Genomic DNA, 21,355 nt, shown 5'->3' on the forward strand with positions numbered 1-21,355 from the left:
TGTCTTCAAGAATTTGGTTTTCTTTGGAATCCTTTCTTTTTTGATCTATCTTGAGAATAATGTTTGTCAATTCCGCAGCTGTTTGTGTGCCTGACTTTCCTTTTTCTCAATTTGTTCCTTGTCTTCGATTGTTGCAAAGATCTCTTATTTTACAGGTAGTGTTTTGGCAACAAAAAATGCTGCCAGGACAGCTTACCTGTTCTTGCTTTTTGTAGGGTGAATATATTCCTTTGGCACTGGCTCATTACTGTTGTCTTTGACTTCTGAAACCAGCTCGTGCCTTTGTACATGAAAGTTTTTTGTCATCTTGATTGTCATCCTGGTGACTTCTCCATCTGGGCACTTTTTCCAACAGCTACACCAGGCAATGAATAGCATTCTCTGCCAGGTGTCTTTTGCTGTTGGGAAAATGTAGATCATGGTGCCAGTAAATCCAATCTAAAATCTGAATTGGAGTATCCATTGGGCATGGGGATTATTGCAGGTTTGGTGCTATTTTCCTACAGGTCTAATAGCAGAGATCTTGCCTTTCCTAAAGAGAAAGTTGTCCTCGGTGCTGACATCACGTAAGTGTTGGAACAGGTTGCCCAGAAAGCTTGTGCAGGCTCCATCTTTTTCAGTTTTTAAGAACCTACTGAGTAAAGCTCTGAGCAGTGTGGTCTGACCCTGTAGATGACATACAGAGGTCTCCCAGCCTGAGCTATTGTTGTTTCCACCCCTATGATCCCATGCTACGACTTGTGATCCTTGTCTTTTGTCCTTCAGACTTGCTTATGATACTGTGCCCTATTCTTCTGTGGGTAGACTGCCATGGTAAGTGAAAGTCACCTTACTTGCCTAGGTGAGCTCTCTTCTTTCATTGACTAGCAAGTTTTTAGCAGTGGCTTTTCTAACTAGCAGCTTTTTATGTTGTTTCTATTTAAAAAGTTATTAAAGATGAGTAAATGTTTAAAAACCAAACAAAGCAAACCCACAACACCCCCACATCCCCCCCCCCCAAAAAAAAAAAACACCACAAAACAACAAAACCCTTTCACATCCACAAAAAAAAATCTGCTCAGAACTGTGAACCAAGACATGGTAAGGGTTGATGAGGAGGAGTATTGCTCTGTCAAGAAGAATGCAAGGAGAGTGCACTCTCGAGCCCATCATAAATATTAAGGTAGAATCACCCTCTGATTTCCCTTGTCTCTCACACTGAACCTGAGAATCCAGTGAATACATGAAGTAGTGAGAAGTTCAGTCTGTGTTTTCTGTCTGTCTGGCAGCTGTACCACTAAAAGTAAGCCTCAGTTCTATGACTGACTCTTCACTCCCAGTTGAATCTGTACGTCTAAGCATACAAGGGGTGATTCACTTATGGACAATAAAATTGTACTTTTAAAGCAGTGCACTTTTTAATATATTGTATCTCTGATTCTGTATGCAGTCAGATTCAGTTTTGAAGAAAGAGGTGGTGAATTAACTCATTCTGTGAACTACCCTGAATTGAATTAAGTTTTTTTTTCCTTAAAATAACGCTAGGCTGCATTTTTAAGATGAGCAAACAGATACACACAGAGCCCTACTTAGTAAATATAGTAAGTTCTCTGAAGTGAAACCAGGGAGGGTTTCTAGTCTGTATCCTGAGACAGATTCACCTAGGGAAAATTAGCATATCTTATATATCTGAATGTCTGGTTGTACCTGAAAAAAGAGAAAAATGTGCCTAAGTAAAGAAAAAATATGTAATTTCAGATAATATTTATTCCACTGGTGTACTTAAGGACACTTGCATTTCTGATGGTGATTGATAACTATGAAACCTTCAATTAAAATGTGAAGCCTACATCTGAACTTCATATTTTGCCTTGTGTAGTTTCCAATTTTAAATTGCTGAAGTACAAAAAAAACCTCAGGAGATGCTATTTTTGTGTTTAATTTTCCAAATCAAAGTAGTACAAGGAAATCTTGGTGCGTTAATGATAGGTTTCTAATCCACACTTCCTAAGGATTGCTCCTTCGTAATTTGTAGTCTTCTAAATTATTGACTTCGAGTGACTTTTTTAATGAGCAAAGTTGGAAGGACTTGTATATTCAGCTGGTAAATTCTGGTGTGAGTTATTCTACATTGCTTTGCCAGTTTATTCAGCTTAACCTCTGAGAATCCATTTATTACAGTACTGAAGATCTTTCAGATGTAGGCTGTTTGAGTGCTAATTGCTAAAACAGGACTAAAGAGAAATACTGGTATAATACTTGAAAGCTGGCCTTTGATTTTCATCTAGGATGGGCAAAAATATTTTCCAGGACTTTGAGGGTTGGATTTGACAAAATACATCCACACATGAAAGACTTTATTTAGAGGTTTTTATCTTAAAGCCATTACTGTACATGTAGCTTATAAATGAGCTATGCTGAGAAGCTGTTTAACTCTCAGCATGGTGGAGTCCGCCTTGGTTTGGCCACTACAGTGGCCAGTTCTTTAACATTAACATTGCAGTGACTGGTCACTCCATCATTTTATTTGCATGTTCTGCTGTCACCATTCCTGCTTAATGTTTATGCAAGAGGTAAAATATGAAAACATGCTGCTTTCACCAGTGTGTGTGTGTGTATGTGTATATGTATATATTTAACTAGAAGAAAGCATATAGAACATTTAAGCAGACATGGATTTAGAATTTTTTTTAGTTCATTTAAAATTTGGGATTTTATTCTGCATTTGGGGGTTTATGTTTTAATTCTTCCTTGAATAGTGCCTGAACTGTTTTAATTCAGTGTCTTGTTTCAATAATGATAGAAATTCTCAGCACTTTGCTATTACACAGCACTGCTAATGATTGAGGGGGAAAAATGTTCTCTTTTAGTCTACTATTTCATAACTTGTCATCAAAAGATGAAAGCCTTCCTGTGATACCTGTTCCTGGATTAGATTGCCAGGTCAGAATTGATAACTTTTTAACTTTTTTAAAACAACTTTTTCAACTTTTTCCCCAAAACATTTCACTTTGTCTCCATTTCTCCATGTTTAAAAAGCTCTCATTTTCTGTAACATGTAGTATAAGATCTCATGTGGAGGGTGCAAACTGGCTGTTGTTGAAGGAATTCTGGAGCCTCTTTGTCTTCAAAAATCCCCAACCAATGAATTTCAGGCTGGAGTGGAGAGGGAATTATTCTGAATTTGTACATGGTGTGTCAAATGCCATAGTTAAATGTCTCTTGGTTTTTGTACAGCTTTTACTAATATACTTTGAATAATAAGTAAATAGATGAAAGTGTCTAATGAGATGCAGGCTTCTTAAGAAGAGATAGTCTTTTGTATGCTGTGTGCAACTATCACAGCATATATACTGTAGCTGCTTCTGTAGAGGATTTCCCCTTAGGAAATGTTGAAAAAGGCTTTAGGGAAAAGTTGTTTGGTTTATACAAATAAACAAAAAACACCCAGAGATTTATCTGCACACCCAGAACGAAGCATCCAAGGTTACCTTTAGCCATTACTTCTGCAAGTAAATCTTTTAATCCATGTAGATGTAATGAGAATGAGTAAATTTAATCTTGTCATACGGTTATAATATCTATCTGGATTAGGCATGGAATCATGCCAGTGTTACTGTCAATGCCATTATGACTGACTCAGGACAACCAGCTGATCCCAAGACTGCTTGAAGAACCAAAAAGCTTTTTAAAAGTGTGTTCCCATGTTTTCTGTTGCCCAGATTTCTTTCTTTTGGCTTAAATTCACTTTCTGAATGTTTCTGTATATGAACAGAAATTCTTTCAGCACAATTTTTTATCCTTTTTGGTCTGTACTTTGTCCCATCAGTATTGCCAGAACTATATCCTTCTGCTTTTAGCCAAGAAACAGTAGAAAGGGATAAAAATGAAATCATTATTAGGTGTTCTTTTGTATACTGAGAAGCGCACTAAGAAAATGAGAGCTCACTTACATGCAAGTTAAAACTAAATATTTACATACACACCCATGCTCTAGTTGAATGCCTGGAAAGCACCAGGGAAGCAGAAATACGGATGCTTAAACATTTTGTACAATAAAATCAAAACTATAATGGCTTAAAGCAGGTTATGAAAAGATGAAGGTAAAATCATCACGACCACGTACAATCTTTTTGTGTAAGTTTGGTTACCCTTCCTACATGCCCAGTCTTGCTCAGTTTTGTCCGCACTTTCTAACTTCAGCAGTAACCTGTCACATAGGCACTGTCTGTAATATGGCTGTCATACAGAATACAGAAATCCCAATGTACTCAGTATTTGAATGTATTCGATTTGTTGTAGATGTTCATCTGAGTCAAACCAGACAATGCAGAAAAGGGTGGTTTCTTTATAAATACTCAGTATGCCTTACATCATTTTACATCTGGTCAGTAGAAGTTCTTATCTGCTCTTCTGCAAAGCTGGACCATCACCCCCACAAGTGGATTCTTTTTATCAATAGTAAGGGTTGAGGAGCAAAATACAAATTATCCTATTTTATGATTTGCATTTAGTTAGTGATGCTTTGTGTGTCATTAAACCTGCATAAGATTAAATAAAAAATTATGTTAAAATACATATTTTGAAACATCATAAAAGGATATTAATTCAGTAATTAATGTGGTAGATAATAACAGCCTTTCCATTTCCAGCTCTATCTGTACAAGAGTTCATTGCTTTTGCTACTCTCCTTCACTGTAGTGGTTAGGAAATTTAGTCACAGCATCAGACTGAACAGAAAATGGGTTTGTTTTGGGTTGTTTTTATTTCAGTCAGAGTGCAGGTTAGTATTTCCAGTGCTTTATATTGCTAGAGAGCACTACTAGACATACTTTTATGGCCTGGATTAAGGAAATGGGATAAATTGCTTTAAAATTAGCGTAGCTATAACAATTTCATTTGATGTAAATAGTTTTAGGGGAATCATTAAAGATGTCAGGGCTTTCAGCAACTCTGATAAATTATTAAATTTAATGTATAGAGTGGATTGCAGGAGCAAAGAGTGAAATGCTTGAGGGAGACGTTCCCCTGCCATGTTAATGAAATATACAGTGGAATAGCAGCAGCCATTGCTGATGCTGGGTTTGAAAGGGCACTGGAGAGAGTAACTAATGTTGTAGTTTGTGTTTTGTATGTTGTACATGACAACAAATGGTAATTTGAATTTCTTAATGAAATGGGGGAGGATGTAGTGCACATATAAAACATTAGGACTAAATCTGGCAAAGTGTAATTGTTCCCAAAGGTAACAAAGACAAAGATTTTGCTCGAGAATATGGTGATCTGTTGTTTCTCCCTTTGAGCACCTGCCCTCTAGTAATCACCAGCTAACTTGGCAGTTCGGGACCTTTCTCTCATTTTGCTGCAAATACCTGTGGGGAAGGGATTACTTACTTAACATTAGTGATTTGGTAGCTAATTGACAGCTTTGTTTTTTTCCTCATATGCATCTATTTTTCTTCTTTGCCTTCTGTTAGCAAAACGTGTGCAATCTTCTAAACTGAAATATACTTCTAAACTGAGTAGATTTCCAGTTAGTTTTAGTTTAGGCTACTTTTTGTGTTGCATACACTTCAGTCTTTCTTATTGCTAGAGATTTAAAATTGAAAGACTTGATGGTTGGGAAATTCCCTAAACTCATCTGATAGAGTAGTGTAAAAAGACTTAAATAAAGAAACAATTCTGTTAATATTAAGATCCTTAGAGTTTTTAGCAGGACTGTTTTCAAAAGGCTGAGCAAACACAAACCCAAGAATAGTTTAAGGACCACTGACCTGAAAGACTGTTGCTTGGCTCTTCCCTAATCCTATTAAATACAAGTTCTAGTAAAATAAGATTCTCGCATGGTTTAAAATGAAGGAAGCACATTGTGGATTAAAGAGCACTGTTATTTCTCTATATATATGTTTTGAGTGGTGGGGAGTGGAGATTGAGGTCTTCTGTTGTACTACAGGAGGTAAAAGGATGCTTTAGTTATGTCCAAAAGAGAAATTCAAAGATTCTGAAATAATTCTAAAGTTAAAATATTCTATTTGTTGTTGTCCCAAATAAGAAGAAATTTAGTTTTGAATATGTATGAGTTCTTCTTTTTCTCATTTATTTCCTTACATTTTCTGATTTTCTTCTTGAAACATTATTTTATATTTTATTTTTTGCTAAATCTCTTTAAATCCTTCTAAGTATCTGTACAATTATTCCAATTTGTTGTTACACTTTGTTAAAACAGCTCACCCCATTTTAACAATTGCATTCAGAATGTTTGTCTCTTACAAGGACTTCTAGTAAATATAAGCTTTCTGTTGTTCCTCTGTACTATAATAATTCAAACTCTTCGAAAAAATCCCTACGGAATTGTGGGGTTTTGTGCTCTAAAGTTATATCCTCTTCTCGTTAATACTTGATCAGATTCTGACAGACTGTAAAATATTGCTAAACATCAGTTGATTTTGACAGTCACAATTATATAACTTCTTAAAAGCAATTCAAACCCACTCGTTTAGTGGTACATTTTAATCCAGTTTATCACATAAGATACTATGCATATATAAAATAGCCATTCCTTGAAGATTCCAAAAGAGTCTGGAAGGTACTTTCTTTACTAGAAGTCACTATGCTAAAACCAAATTTTCTATACAGCTTCTATATGTTTCTTTTATTTTTCCACTCTTAAGTGTTCTTAGATATTTCTTAATGATTATTTTTGCTTTCTAATGAGTATACTGGCATGAATAATGTTGCAGCAGTTCTTAAAAGTTTTCAGCTCTGACTGATTTTCCCTTTCACAGTAAGTTGGGATAGTTCCTTAATAGTCATTTTTTAAGTATAAAATCCTTCTGGATTCTGATGATGGAGAATATGGAGGGCATCAAAGGCTGGACCACAGTACAGAGTACTTCTCTGAAGAATATCCTCATAATTATCGACCTAATTCACTTATGGTAAGTAAGATTTCTTTGTTTCATCTGGATATTTTTTTTTCTGAGACAAATATGGATTCTATTCTAAGAGAATTTGGAGGGTGGTATTTTCTGAAATTAGCCTTTGTGTCAATACAGTAGAGATGACAGTGTTAAGTTTTGATTATGGCCTATAATGTTAACTGATATTTCTCTTTTGACATTGCATTTAAATTTGCATGCTTTCCTGAAGTATCTGGCACAGAGAGTTCCTTGCCAACAGGCATGAAAACCTTCTGATATGCTTTTGCATTATCATTTTTAATATCATTTGCTTTATTTTCATGTCTGAGAGACTCCATCTACATGCTTGCTTTGTTATTTAAAGCTCTGTAGAAACTGAATCTCATGTTGCTTTCTTAAAATTATTTGCTCAATTCCACAAACATGAATTAAAGCAAGTCATCCATTTCCCAACTGTTTTTCTTCTCAGATTACAGAAAAACTTTGCAAAATGTCAGACCTTCTCTGTTCACATCAAGAGGTTCAAGAATTTCCAGTCCTAAAGTGTTATGAATAACAGATAAGCACTTTCGCACAGATGAAGTGGGAGGTATATCCTTGTGTGTAGGCCCCCTTTAGATATCAGAAGGCTTTTGCAAGGTCTTCCCTGAGCATTCTCTTCTCCAGGCAGAACACGCCCAACTCTCTCAGCCAGTCTTAATAGAAGTGCTTTAGCCTTCTAATATATCTAATACATCTGTGTATGCCTTTCTTACTCTGTTTCGTTGTATTCAGGGTGTTGGCATTTCTCTCATTAGCTTGTTTGAAAACAGTTTCCTTACATGACATAATTCTTGTGCTTTCATCATGCTTGTTGTAAAGGATCTTGGGACTTTTTTTTTAAGTACCTGTGTGTCACAATGACTTCATAGTGTGGCTAAGTATCTATGCTCATTTGCACACAAAGAAACCAAGGCTCTAAGGTTTCGTTGCTGAAGGTTATTTAGCAAATTAATGCTTCTAGAATTCTTGCTTTCTGTGTCCAATTCAAATACCTTGGTTTGATGATTGGAGAGCATCGTAATTATCTACCAGTAGTTTAACTTTTGCAAGCCAATTTAACTGTAATATGGAATGTGTATTTCATTTAGACTCTTAGATGGTTTGCACCAGTCACTCGAGACAGAAGAAAATGTGACAAAATGTGAAGATGCAGTTTGCTAAGAGCATGTGGAAGATAAGGCATGTGACAAGCAAAGCAGCAAATGCACTTTTACAGCATAGGCTGTGGCATGACAGTGACACTGTTTGGTCAGAAAGAAAGCTGGCAGCATGGGTCACGTTACCTTTCTTGCATATCCTTCAGCAATCCAATTCATAGACCCCTTCAGCCAACACCCCAGAAGATGCCACAAATTCTACATAGAAGTAAAATGCTAGTAAAGGACACCAAGTAAAAGACACCTATGAAGCCATCACAATAAAGACATAATGGTCCTTTTCCTACTATTTAACAGTTACTTTATTCTCTTTCGATGATGCATGAGATATGAGTTTCTTGTTACAAAAATTTTAGTTCCTCCTCCACCACAAACTTCAAACAAGTATTTTTTTGATGACAGATGCACCTCCCTTAAAGTGTGTCAGCAAAATGTGCCGAGAGGGCTATGACAAAACAAAATCACATGCAATAATTCTGCTGCTCAAGTCAAGCTTAAATAGCGCACAAATATGTTACAAAAATAGAAGATTAGATGTGACATGATTCATTTTAGAACCATCACCTAATAAAACAAATATTCAAAGTGACATTGCAAAATGAGAAGAAGTGAGATATGAAATTCCTGGAGCAAAGAATCCTGGATGAAGAGGGAGCTTTGTAAGCAGTGTAAAGTAGGCATTTCACTGTAAAATTTTGTTGATAAACAGATGATTCAGGTTTGTTTAGTAATGCTGTAGAGGGCCGGATTTCAAACTCATCAGACATACCTTGAAAACTCCATAGAAAAAATGTCCTTTGTAATATGAATAATTTAAATCATAATTTTAATCTAATTTCTCCATTTCACTGCTTGCTCTGTTTTGTAATTTAACAAATATATGAAATGTACATAACATTCCACATAATCAGACTTCCTCATAACAAGCTGTTAACCACTTTGTCATTGTGAAAATAGACTTTTCCCCACAGTTTTATTCCTGTTTACATCTGTGTGTGGTTTTCTTATAATAGGGGGGAGAAGGTTGAGGTCCATTTTATAAAAACTGTGTGCTTTTACAACCCTTCTATAACCTTTTAGTTTTGTTTTTATTTTACCATCTCTTTGCAAGATGTAAATTAAGTGCTCCACACACATTTCAACTCCTGTCAAATCCTGGTGCCCCTTTATGTACCAAGTCATTTGTTGATACCTTATTTACTGGTTGTAGTTGGATGTGAAGTTTAAATTCCAGGTGGGAGGGGAAAAAAAATAACCATTTTTAATAATACTTGTAATTTGAGATATTTTGTCAGTATTTTCTAAGGCATCCAAATTGAATTTTACTGTAAAATGGAACTAAAGATCAATGTGTGTCCCAGTAACTTTCATATTTCTGTACCACACCGAAAGTTAGAATTTATATGAAAACGGTGGGATTTATACTTTGATACTTTATATCCCAACTGAACTGATTAATAAGCAGGAATATTGCAGTGTGTGGTGTCATTGGCAAAGTAGTATGCAGTTTACTGGAAAATGTAATTGTTTAACACATTTCAGCTTTTTTACTTTTTCTGTAGTTCTTTCTAGTTAGTTGAAAAACAAATAGATGTCAAAGCATTCGTTTCCCCCGTCCCCAGTATAGCTTTTTTTGATTCTCTATTTTGACATCTACTGACATAGTCTTTTCACATTAAATGAAATTGAAATTATATATAGCTTATTTTAAGAACATCCTTATTACTGGGTTTGGGTTTTAACCTTGACCTTAACGTATGTTATTCAATGTCAAAGTGCAACTTCCTGCTTCCTTGAGTCTATTGACAAATTAAAATACTTTCATCGTCTGAGATGATCTAAAAGCTTTTAGTGACCTTAGCTTTGAAAATCCTCATTTGAATAACTTTCATGATAAGGACTTATGTATTGAATTTTAAAGGACTGATGTAGTCTTTAACTGTTTTCTCTCCTGACATGCACAGATATACAGGTTATATGAAGGTATATATGTAGCTAGAAGATGAACTGTTTTAACTAGGGGACTCGTTAAGACTTTAATACCAGCAAGGCCTTTTCTTATTTTTACCTCTTGATGATTAAGACTTAAGAATTCATTTGCTTGTATTCATTGATTGACTTCTTAAAGCCACAAGCAAGTGTAATGATTCTAAAGTTATCCTGTTAATAATTTTCTTTCATCCTGTCTTCTATTTTAGTTAGCTTTGACAGGGGGTTCTGTTGTCTTTTTAAAATACTCTTTCTTAACCTGAAAAAAGATTGCAGAACATAATAGAGAAGAAATTTTGAGATACAGCCTGTGTAGTACATGGATGTCTTTTGCATAAATGAAGCAAGACAGTCTGAGAAATGATTTTCTGCATATTCATGCTATACATCTGTAAATTGAAAAACAACCTGGAAGGCAGAACTTCACATTATTTTGAGCATACCTTCTTTCTCGTATGCAATATCTAGCAAAATAAAAACCCAAGTATCTGAGGTTTTGTGTAACAGATTAGTCAGAAAGCAAAAATATCATGTATTTTATGCATTGATGGTTAATTATATTCTCAGAATAGTCAGTGCCTGACAATTAGTAGTGATACAGAGACAAGAGGTTGTCTAAAGCCCTCATTTTAATTAAAAGTTTGGGATAATGTTGGCACAGACTCTTGTGACATTGCCTTCTGTATCTACCAGCTGCAATATGCGCTACCAGATATTTTTCTGCAGTGCCTGATCTAGCTCTGAGTTCTAGTAATTCTCCCATCTGTTTCAAAATGACCTTGAAATGATTTTTAGGGCCTGGTGTTTTCCAGCCCTGAAAGTGGGATGAAGAGTAGTTCATTGCAGTTCCAGCCAATTTCAGTTGTGCTTGCACCTGGTACTGAATCTAGTCTGACAGATCTGAAAGTAGCAGTTGTCATTTGCAGAACTTCTTGCTTGTGAGCTTTTAGAGATGTTTGAAGATTGCTGTATATTGTAGTATTGTAGTCCTCTCCCAAAATACATAATGTGAGATTTCTACTCATAGCTGCTGTTGTTGAGAAGTGATTTCTCTATTTGGTATTCCAGCATTCTTCTTAGCTTTTATAATATATTATTTCTTGAAATTATCTGAATATTTCCAGGGAAAAAGTATAAGGAGTAAGCATTTGTATGGCTGAAAACTGTCTTATGTTCAACAAGTATGAGTTGGTTTTAACCTGTTTGTGAGATAGCCTGCATGAATGGACTATGATCATGATAGTGCACTGTGTATGTTGGTGGAAAATAGGTTGATTGAATTTTTTTTTGTCTCTGTATTAGACTGGCTGTGCTATTTTAGGCTAGAAGCCTTGATCTATGTGGGATTTGCCTAGTTTCAGAGAGTGTAAGTGCCTCATAGTTTAAATGGACATGCAGTATGAAAAGGTCAGAGGTGATAACAAAAACCGATTTTGTATGTATTTGACCTATAAACATGGCTCCATAATCCTCTGTTAGCACATCTGCCTGTGAAGTTAGCCACAGTTATTCCATTTCACTCCTGCTGACTACTCCACTGAGGAAAAAAAAGACTCTCAGTTGATAATTTGATGACTAAATGTTTGAATGTTAACTTTGTCAAAAACTTGTATTTACAGCTGAGTCATCCTAACTTTGTCCCAAACAGATCTGATTTTCTCCCTTCCCCATACTTTATTCCCCATCAGAAGAGGCTTCATGAGTCTTACTATGTGTGGTTTTAGATCTCTTCATGGTTTCTTAAAAACAGTGGAGCTTGTGTGTGACTGTGTGACACCCTCCTGGGCCTTAAGTAATAAAGAAGCAATTGGTTTAGAAAGCAGAGGGACAGTTCACTGAGATATGTGAAGCTCTTAGTAACGTGGTATGACCTCATAGCTGATCCTGCTTTCAGCAGGGAGTGGCGGCCTCCAAAGGCTGTTTCCAATGCGGATGAGCCTGGTGGGGAGGAGTGGAGTGTAGGATGAACACAGAAAGCTTGAAACAGAAGACAGATTCAGAGGACAATTTAGTTGAATGATAGTCAAAACAGGCTAGCTATGAATGTATTCTCTTTAGTGTTCTGTACTTTGGGATTTCACTTCTGTCTAGGTTCATCAAGTGAGCCTTGTCGAATAGTGAAGGAGACATGACTGGGATAAAACTTGCAATCAGAAAAAGCAGGTTAGAAGAGTAGGGATCAGTAGAACTGAGGCTGGTAATTGAAAGTATGTAATGCAGAAACAGTATGTGAAAGGGAAAAGGGAAGACAAGAATAAACTTCTGAGACACTCCTAAGGTACAGAAAAACATCAAAAGTGATCTGTCTTAATAATGTTACTATGTTAATAGTACTGATGAATACCTAGGTTTCCTGTGATGATTTTAATCAGGATATGTCTGTATACTCTTACTATACTTATCTATCTGGAAACAGATCTCTGTCTCAGGCCATGTTTTGTGTATATAAAAACTAGCTAGAGATGATGAACAGTGGCAAAAGGTGATTCTACAAGTATACTAATAGAAAAAGCAACTTAAGAAAAAATGCAAGTTCTTTGACAAAAGGAGGAATCAAACCTGTGATGGGCACTATACACGGTACAGGAGTATTCAATACCTTTTTTCCTTTTTTTTTCTTTACCTCAAGTGTCCAAGAGCAAAGCCTGCTCTCAGACCCTTTTGTGTGCCAGTACACTATTGTAAAAGTGGCAGAGCAATAAGTTAGGGACATCTTTAAGACACTGTGTATAAATGGGATATGCTCAGACCCTTGTAAAGATTTCAGTGATGTGATTGTAAGGCTTCTGACTGTCATCTGTGAAAAATCATAGTGGTAAGGGGAAATTTCTGACAACTAAATAATGGCGCTAAAAGGAAAGCTGAGGGATCTGTAGACCTGTCAGCCTCTCACCTCAGCCCCTTGAGAAGTTAAGAACTACCTCCTCTTGGAATCCATATCCAAATGAGTGGATTGTATGTGATGGGTCAGTCAGAAAGCCAGCATGGATTAAGCAAAGGCGAAACATGCATGATGAACCTGATTGCCTTCTGTGATGAAATGACCCTGGCTGTGTGCATGAGGTTGCTACAGTCAATGCAGTAAGACTTTCAGCTTTGTTTCCTACAATGTTCTTAAGTAGGAGCTGAGGAAATACAGCCTGAATAAGAGGATTGCTAGGTGGGTTAAAAGCTGGATGGGCTGCTGCAGTTTCAGTAGTCAGAGGCTCAGTGTTCTGGTTGTCGTAGCTGTTAACTGTTACCAAGGAGAGTGTCCTTGGAACTGCTGCCAGAGCTGATACTGTTTTGGAGTCTTCAGTAGCGACTGGAATGATGAGACAGAGTGTGCCCTCAGCAGATTTGTAGGTGACAGTGAATTAGAGTGAATGGTTGATAAATTGCATATTAGAAGTCCAGTCTAGACACATATTGATAAATTAGAGGATTTAGCCAACAGAAACTTAACAAAAATTAATGAAGAAAAATTCTATAAGGTAATCCTATGCATTAGTAAAGATTAGAAACCAACTTGCTGCGTAGTAGCCTAACTTAAAAGGACTAGGGTTATGGGTTATGCTGGATACCAAGATGAATGGAATGAAGTTTGTCACAGACAAATGTCATAACATGTCCAAGCAGATATCTTAATGCATTTCAGTGTGTTGGAATTCTCTTTAAAACTCATTATTGTAATTTGGACCGAAGTAACATAGAACAAGGGGGGGGGGAATCCATGGTACTTTACCTGGGATATGCAAAAAACAAACCTGTGGCTGCCATATTTTTCAGTATTTAAGGAGGACAGAACTGGGTAATACAATAGAAGCATGGCTGTTTCAATGTCTGCAGATGTGAGCCTTTTACTGTATGCTATTGCACATTTATTTCCATAATGTTAAGTGTTTTGATACGAATCAGAACAATGCATTAAAATATTATCGGCAAGTAGAGTTCTTAATCTAAACAAGAGATATCAAATATGCCTGGTGTTACAAATTAATTAGCTTTTAGCTAAGGATCATCCATATTTTCATTTATTTGAAGGTTTCTGGACTCAAACTTACAGTAAGATGCTTGCATTACCCTGTTACTAATGGATTCATGACTTTTGTTTTTGATTGCACTGCACTATTTGGTGGCAGATTGTAGCATATGGATGGCACACAGTCTATTGCACTCATGAAAAGGATAGAGAAGATAAAATTAAATTAATGAGGATATGTTACTACAAGAGCAATAGATCAGTTGAGAGGTGCTGAATTAAAAAGAGTAATACTGGAGTTGAAAGGGAAATCTGGGCTGAGGAAGCTGAAAACCCTGCTGGGATCCTGGGCAGATAGTCTTCCCGACTTCACCTTATCTGGGTAAAGACAAGGAATCTTTCCAACCTTCTTGGTCCCTCTTCCTCAGACAAATGTTCTGTGTTCTGTCTGTCTAAACAAATAATAAAGCATATGCACTGTAGTATTTCTGGAAATTCTGTTGAGTGAGGAGGAAGGAATAATGCTGATACGTTTGTAACAAGAATTACCTGATACTTGTGTAGTATTTTTCCATTTAAAAAATTGTTTAGCACAGGAACAAATAATTACGAATATTTAATAAATATTAATATATTTAATCAATAATTAATATTTATTCATTGTTCATGCCTTAATCATTGCTTCTTGGAGTTTTATTTCAGCCTTGATCTAGCAAGAAGCCCATCAAGGAAAAAAAACCACTAAAATGCATGTTTAATTTACTTGAATAAGAAAAAAAGAAGTGACTAAAGTAATAAGATGGCAGTTGCAACTTGTCATGGCAAACAGAAAACACATCTCTCATCAGTCTAAATGCAATAATTTGTACAATTGTTATATTCTGATAGGAGTGGGATGTTTCCACACTGCTGTCAGATTCTTAGCTGATATAAATTGACCTCAAATGTACTCCTCCTAGGATCTGACATATTATTGACCAGAATATAATTGAGAATTGCTGGGTCTTGTACTAATGTTAATTTTTGTTCCCTGTACTGTACACATTCCTTCTTAGAAAAAAGATTTGTTTATTCTTTCTCTCCTCTCACTTCATCAGGTAAACCCAGAGCACTGAATTTCTTAATACACAATTTAAAAATCCCTCCTTTTTATGTTCTGAGCTAGTTGACTTCATTAAGTATTTCCTCTCCTGCACATTTGTAGATGCTATTTATCACTGAAACCTTAGGGGAAGTCATTGTTTGCTGCCTTTCAAGAAGTACTGGACATAGCTCCGTCTGGTTCAGTGATCAGCTGTTCTTTTTTTTTTTTCTCCTTTTCCTAAAGCTTTTTGCTTTATTGCTTTGTTTTGTTTAGAGAACTATGAAAGCCTTTCATTCCATAAGGCTCTAGTTAGCAGATTACATAGCTGAAATTGCAGAATATTAGACATTCCACAGAGATGAAGGGTAGTCTAAAAGAGCATGTTGTCAGAATGAAGCCAGTAATCTTCAATCTTGTGTTACCTTTTATAATTGCATTTATATTGACATGTTCAGCAAACACATTCATACGCTTGACAATTGATGGAGTACCGTGTATCAAGGTAATTGGTAGATAGTACATATCAGTCTTGTTTTCAGATTGTGACTCCACTCTGCTTGGAAGGAATGTCATGCAGAATGTATTGCCACAAGTTCTTTTGTAATCTATGAGGAGTCTTTTGATTATGTGTGTTTGTTTTTTCATTGCTAATCGGAAGAAAAGGCTAAGAAAAGTGCTATAATTTAATGGTGAATTTTGAATCTGCCTAGTTTTGAGAATGAGTTTTATTGCTCAAACACTGGAACCCATAGATGCCGAGAGTGAGAAGAACACATTGCTGTGTCATATGGCTGGTACTTGCCTGTAAGAAATGACATCATAGACCTTGGGGAAACTTTAATTCACAGCAAAAGACTGTTGCAAAACTTTGCCATTTATCATTGTACAGTCTGTTGACCGGGATGTCCTCGGGTTTTTGCAAGTGGTCATTGTAAGTCACATGAGGCCCTCTACTGGTAGTCATTTTAAAATAGATCAAGGTAAGATTTAAAAAATGTTAAAAGAAAGATGAAAGATTGCAATGAAGCTGTCTTAAACTTCTAGGTTATCTCGTGTAGTTCAATTGTTGTGGATTAAGCAATCAGTAGTCACTCTTTAAATGTGATTGGTATGATCCACGATATTGCACAAATGACAATTTTTAGCAGTTAAAATATTTCATGTGTGTATTTTTCACATACTGTCATTTAGAAACCGTGTTCTGTGATGAAGGGTTTTTTTCAGCTATTCTTGTTCTTGTCATGTTTTTACTAGGTGTACATTCCAAGCAGAGTGGCTATCGTGCTTCAGAATGTGGATGTCCCAAAAGGAAGCTCTCTGTAACTGTCACTGAAGAAGCAAGTCTTAGAAGAAGTGCTGATATCCTGGACTTGCACTAAGCATAACAAAACTTGCTCTAATGAAGCTTTCTGAAACTGAGTATAGTAATATTGGGTGTTTAAAATGTAAGATTAATATTCACATGTAATTGCAGAGTTCTTGACTTGCTAGAACCTCTTGAGGAAATATTACAAAAGAGAAAGGAAAACATGGGGTTTGTAGTTCTAGTAGTACAAAATTACACTTAAGATATTGTGAAGCAGCAGGTATTCTCAATTAAATTTTTGTTTACAGAAGAGTGATCCTGCTCTGAAGTTTGTAATTTCTTGTAAGCCTCATTTTGATAGTGAATTCAAATGTTCATTATATATTAATGCTTCTTACTAAAAGTAAGTAGTTTGCTTAAATAAAATAGAAGTTTTTGGCTAAAAGGCAGCCTTAACGGTTTGAGGGACCTAATTTTGAGGCTCCTCTTCTTCAGTGAAGTCCAACATGGAATTAGAAATGTTTATGCAAATAGATGAGAAGGTCCTCTGAGAGTATAGTACTTTGCCATTGTTTTATTTAACTAAAATTGCACAAAAAATGCTGAACAGCAAAATGGGCAGGTCAATTGACTGGTGACCTGCTGATGCTATTGTGTGTGTTGCTTATTTGCTCCTAATCAAATCACTTAGTCTGTGTATTTCACTTGCTGCAGCTGGAAAAAGAGATGACTATTTTATATAGTTGACTAAAATGTTCAGTGAAAAGAGTGTTTTGTTCATACTTCAATGATACCACCACACTGGAAGATGTATTGAAAATGTAATTCTTCCTATTGCATTTATTTCACTAATGTCAGGACCTTGCAATACTGATTTCACTATTTCCAGAAGCTGCCTTTCAGCTTGGAACATGATGATGTTCTTGCACTTTTATAACTTTTTGACACATTGCTTCTCATGAAGAAGCAGTCTCAAAATACGGTGATCAAACTAAGGTGGTTTTTTTTCGATAAAATCAAGGTGGTTCATTATTGAAGTGCTGCTAAGATTATTTAAGTGAGTTCCTTCATGAGCTGCAACTTTTTGTAAAGAGTAAGATTTTGTATATTTGAAAATATATTGCAGAGTATTCTGGAAAATTAATACCAAATTAATGAGACATGCTTTATTTTGTTCCATTTATTTAAAAAAACATATTGGAATTGGTTCTGAAATGAATGTCTTTTGTACAAATCTGAATTTTCTAACTTTTAAAGTAGCCAAAGAGGAAGATGTCCGTGACCATTTCTAAGTCATAATTTTACCCAGTTTCCTATGTGAACCATTGTGTAAATTACTGAATAGTTGCACCAATACTGAAAATGTATTCACAGTTCTTGGAATGCTTACTTGTGGCTTACCTCTTAAGCAAAATAAGTGATGGAATAATGCAGCATGATACAAAACAGTCTTTTGCAGAGTTCTCACTGAAAGGACTTTAGGAACATCCCCAGTCTGCTATGTTGTGTGACAAAGAAGTTTATATTCCAGTCATGACACTGTTTAGGATCATGCTTCATTTTCCTCTACACCAGTTTGATCATTGTTTGGTAGTGAGCTAATAAAAGCATTCCCGTTACACTAAGACTTTAAAGAGAAGATACTGAACTGTTTTAGCAACTGGAACTGATTTTTTTTTTTCCCCCCTAGATTGTTTTCTTATAGTGAAATAACGAGCAACTTCTAATACATGTTATATTTACATTGTATTGATCTAATATGTTTATAGGGTGGTTTGTTTTTTTCCTGGCACCAGTTCCAGGTTTCAAACTGTAATGCAAGGCAAGTGTCTGTGTCAAACCCGTTTTTCAAGAGAAGGAATAAATGTATGATGTGAAGTACAAACTGAGTAACAAATTACATGCAAAATAAACTCTGAGGAGGATAAAGCAAATGCATGTATGGTTTCATTGCTTGTGTTGCAAAAGGATTGTACGGTACTGTTAACACTAGAGGAGAGTATTAAATTTTGCTCCATCTTGGTCAGAAACAGTCTGATGAGATTGGAAGAATATTTGTCCTATGCACATTTTTCTTTTATGTAGTGACAGATTAAGAAAAGCAGGCTACAAGATTTCCAAGATGAGCACGTAAGTATAGGAAGCATTATAATTAGGGCTTTTTTGGAGTCCACCTCTACATTCTAACAGTGGATGTGCTCCTTGGCTAGAAAATTTTCCCTTGCAATACCCATGGAAAGACAATTTCTTCCTCCTGCTCTTTGAATTCTGATGGATTATAAAGAGGAATTCAGTTACTGCCATTTCTCTTGTCTAGCATCACACTCAAATGGCAAAACTTCAGCCAAGGTTCTCCCTTACTGTTATGTACTGAGGCTTGTAGCTGCCTGTCACCATGACTGGTTGAAGCTTCAGACGTGTTTGAGAAGCACATGAGCTCCAGGGTGTTTTTACTTGAATGCACCCTAATCAGCACTCTTCAGTCAAACATGATAGCGTACCTCTGTCACAGAAGTAAATTAAGTGGTCCATGGTGGTTTATGCCTGACACAAAGCTCTCCACAGAGATTTGGACATCATGGAAGAACTCTTTTTAAAGATAATATCTCTTAGTGTAAAGGACTGATAAGTATTTATATTCATACACTAAGGAAGATATACTTGTCACTTGAAATTTCGAGTACTGGTAATTCTTGGTAATTCTGGTAATTCTCTGGGCCCAGAAATTGTTGCTCCACAGCCTCTCACAGTCAATGAGAATTCAAGTTCATCCTCACCTTTATCTAAAGATTCAGGCTGACTTTCCCTCCATCTTGCATTGTGTGTGCTGAATGGGTTTTGTACTGAATAATTCAAGTTCTTCTCCAGACCAGGTTTTCTTAATGATAACATGCAGGCATCCATCAAACTCGTGTATTCTATGAGAAATAAGTTTTGATTTCCTTGCTGATTTCCTCCCACAATTCAAACCTTACTGTCCCAAGCTTTATTTTGAAGATAAATGGAGTGGTTCTTTCAGCTTGGTGAGTACTTTTGGAAAACATATTTTAATAGAAAAGCTGTTTGACCTTTCTGTTGTTTTCTCGTATGAAATTTGTCTTGCTTGTTATGTTCAGGTTAGCAAAGAGTTTGTTAACCACGTGCTCTAGAAGATGGGAGTGTGGTGCAGCTAATCCTCTGACAAAGGGAGACCAGGTATATGAACAGTAAGATACCAGACTAGGTGAGCGATTATATGGTACTCAGACGTAAGTCAAGGTGTTATGTTTCCATATTCATCTGTCAGCCACAGTCCAGATCTCAAAAGTAACTTTGCTTTTTAAGTAGCGAAAGGTGAGGGCCAACTGAATGAATGGCAGAAATTGAATTCCTTTTAACTTAAATAAACGTGTGGATATGTTGAGCTCTGTGATCTGCCTTTTGCACCATAATTTAACTTTCTGATCAATTACTCAGCATTTAAGAGTTTCCTCATTGACTAATATTTCCAAACTGGTCCTGTTGTCATTGCTGGAGGACTGCTACAGAGATGGAGCAGTACTTTGTATATTTTCATGCATCATTCTGTAGCTAGGATCCAAGTTTCATAAAAGTCAGCCTAAAAATGGCATCTTCATAACAATTAATGGGAAGTTTTTTTGCCAAGGAAGGCTGCATGCGTGTGTGTTTTCACACCTCATAGGAAATGGTGTGGGTGTTTTGAAAGGGATGAGGGACAGCAGTTATTTGCTGTAATGGAGAGCTGTCTCTTATGCTCAATATATGTTTTAATTCTGTCTAGATTTTGAGATTATTTAGAGTTGTATCCAAATTCTTGAGGAGAGAAATGGCATCTTTCTGAACATTTTATGAACATTTTAAAAAAGGAAAACCCCAAAGTTTTGGTCATGTTTGCCTTTACTTATAGAGAGAATGAGGAGGTTTGGGTCTTTTTTCTTGCAATATTTCCTTTATGTAGGCTTTTTCATTTTTGCTTTACCTAAAAATAAGTTTCAGAAGTACTGATAGGCTGTCATATGACTGCTGTTATTAAAAAGAATTGTATACATTGTTGGGTAAAAATAACTCCAGTTGAATACGTTAAAAATACCCTGCTTATGGAAAGGTAGAAACAAAAGCTAATGATGATTCAGTAGCTGAGACAAATCATGTTTTTCATGCCTGTGAATACAATATGTAAACTGTAAACATAAATAACTCTTGGATATTCATGGTAAATTAAAGCTTAAAATTAATTAAGAAAAAGCGTAAGAACTTGCAGGCATTGAAATAATATCTCACCTTAGTTGATAGTTTTGCGTATTTACAGAGCTATTCTTAACCCTAAAAACAATATCTGAATGTTTAATTGAACTAGCTTGGAAACTATATTCTAAAGTTAGGACAAAGACAATAATTTTTCAGCATGTTAAAGGAAGATTAAAGTTGATACAGCACTAATCACCCATGCCATTGAACTCCAAGATAATCTTCAGCATTGTTAAAAGCTGAGAGGGAACTCCCTCCAAACTTGCTTGTTTCTTGTGACTGTGACTCACAAATCGCAATTTAAATGTATACAGCAAGGACAGTCAAAGATTCTATGATGTAAATTGAATGCTTTGAATATTTAGTCTTTGCTCAGGGTATGAGGTTTATGACAAAATAGATACAGTGCATTTAGGAAGAAAGGTGGGTCTGCAAATACTGAAGAAACTGGGAGGGACACTTCATTAGGGACTGCAGTGATAGGACAAGGGGTGATGGGTTCAAACTGAAACAGAGGAAGTTCAGGTTAGATATAAGGAAGAAATTCTTTACTGTAAGGGTGGTGAAGCACTGGAATGGATTGCCCAGGGAAGCTGTGAATGCTCCATCCCTGGAGGTGTTTAAGGCCAGGTTGGACAGAGCCCTGGGTGATAGTTTAGTGTGAGGTGT

General features: G+C 36.0%; 1 protein-coding gene across 1 annotated transcript in view; it reads left to right on the forward strand.

Moving 5' to 3' along the window:
* GBE1 (1,4-alpha-glucan branching enzyme 1) overlaps positions 1-18,376 on the forward strand; it is a 149,437-nt gene extending 131,061 nt beyond the window's left edge. Inside the window, exons 15-16 of the mRNA XM_061453971.1 lie at positions 6,798-6,917; positions 16,387-18,376. Coding sequence (XP_061309955.1) covers positions 6,798-6,917; positions 16,387-16,455 — 189 coding nt within the window. The 3' untranslated portion in view covers positions 16,456-18,376. The remainder of the gene's footprint in view (positions 1-6,797; positions 6,918-16,386) is intronic.
* The last annotated feature ends 2,979 nt before the right edge of the window (positions 18,377-21,355 follow it).

Source organism: Pezoporus flaviventris, unplaced genomic scaffold (genome assembly GCF_033815535.1).
Source record: "Pezoporus flaviventris isolate CSIRO_AGI_PZ_B2104156 unplaced genomic scaffold, CSIRO_AGI_Pfla_v1 ptg000015l, whole genome shotgun sequence".
Classification (NCBI taxonomy): domain Eukaryota; kingdom Metazoa; phylum Chordata; class Aves; order Psittaciformes; family Psittacidae; genus Pezoporus; species Pezoporus flaviventris.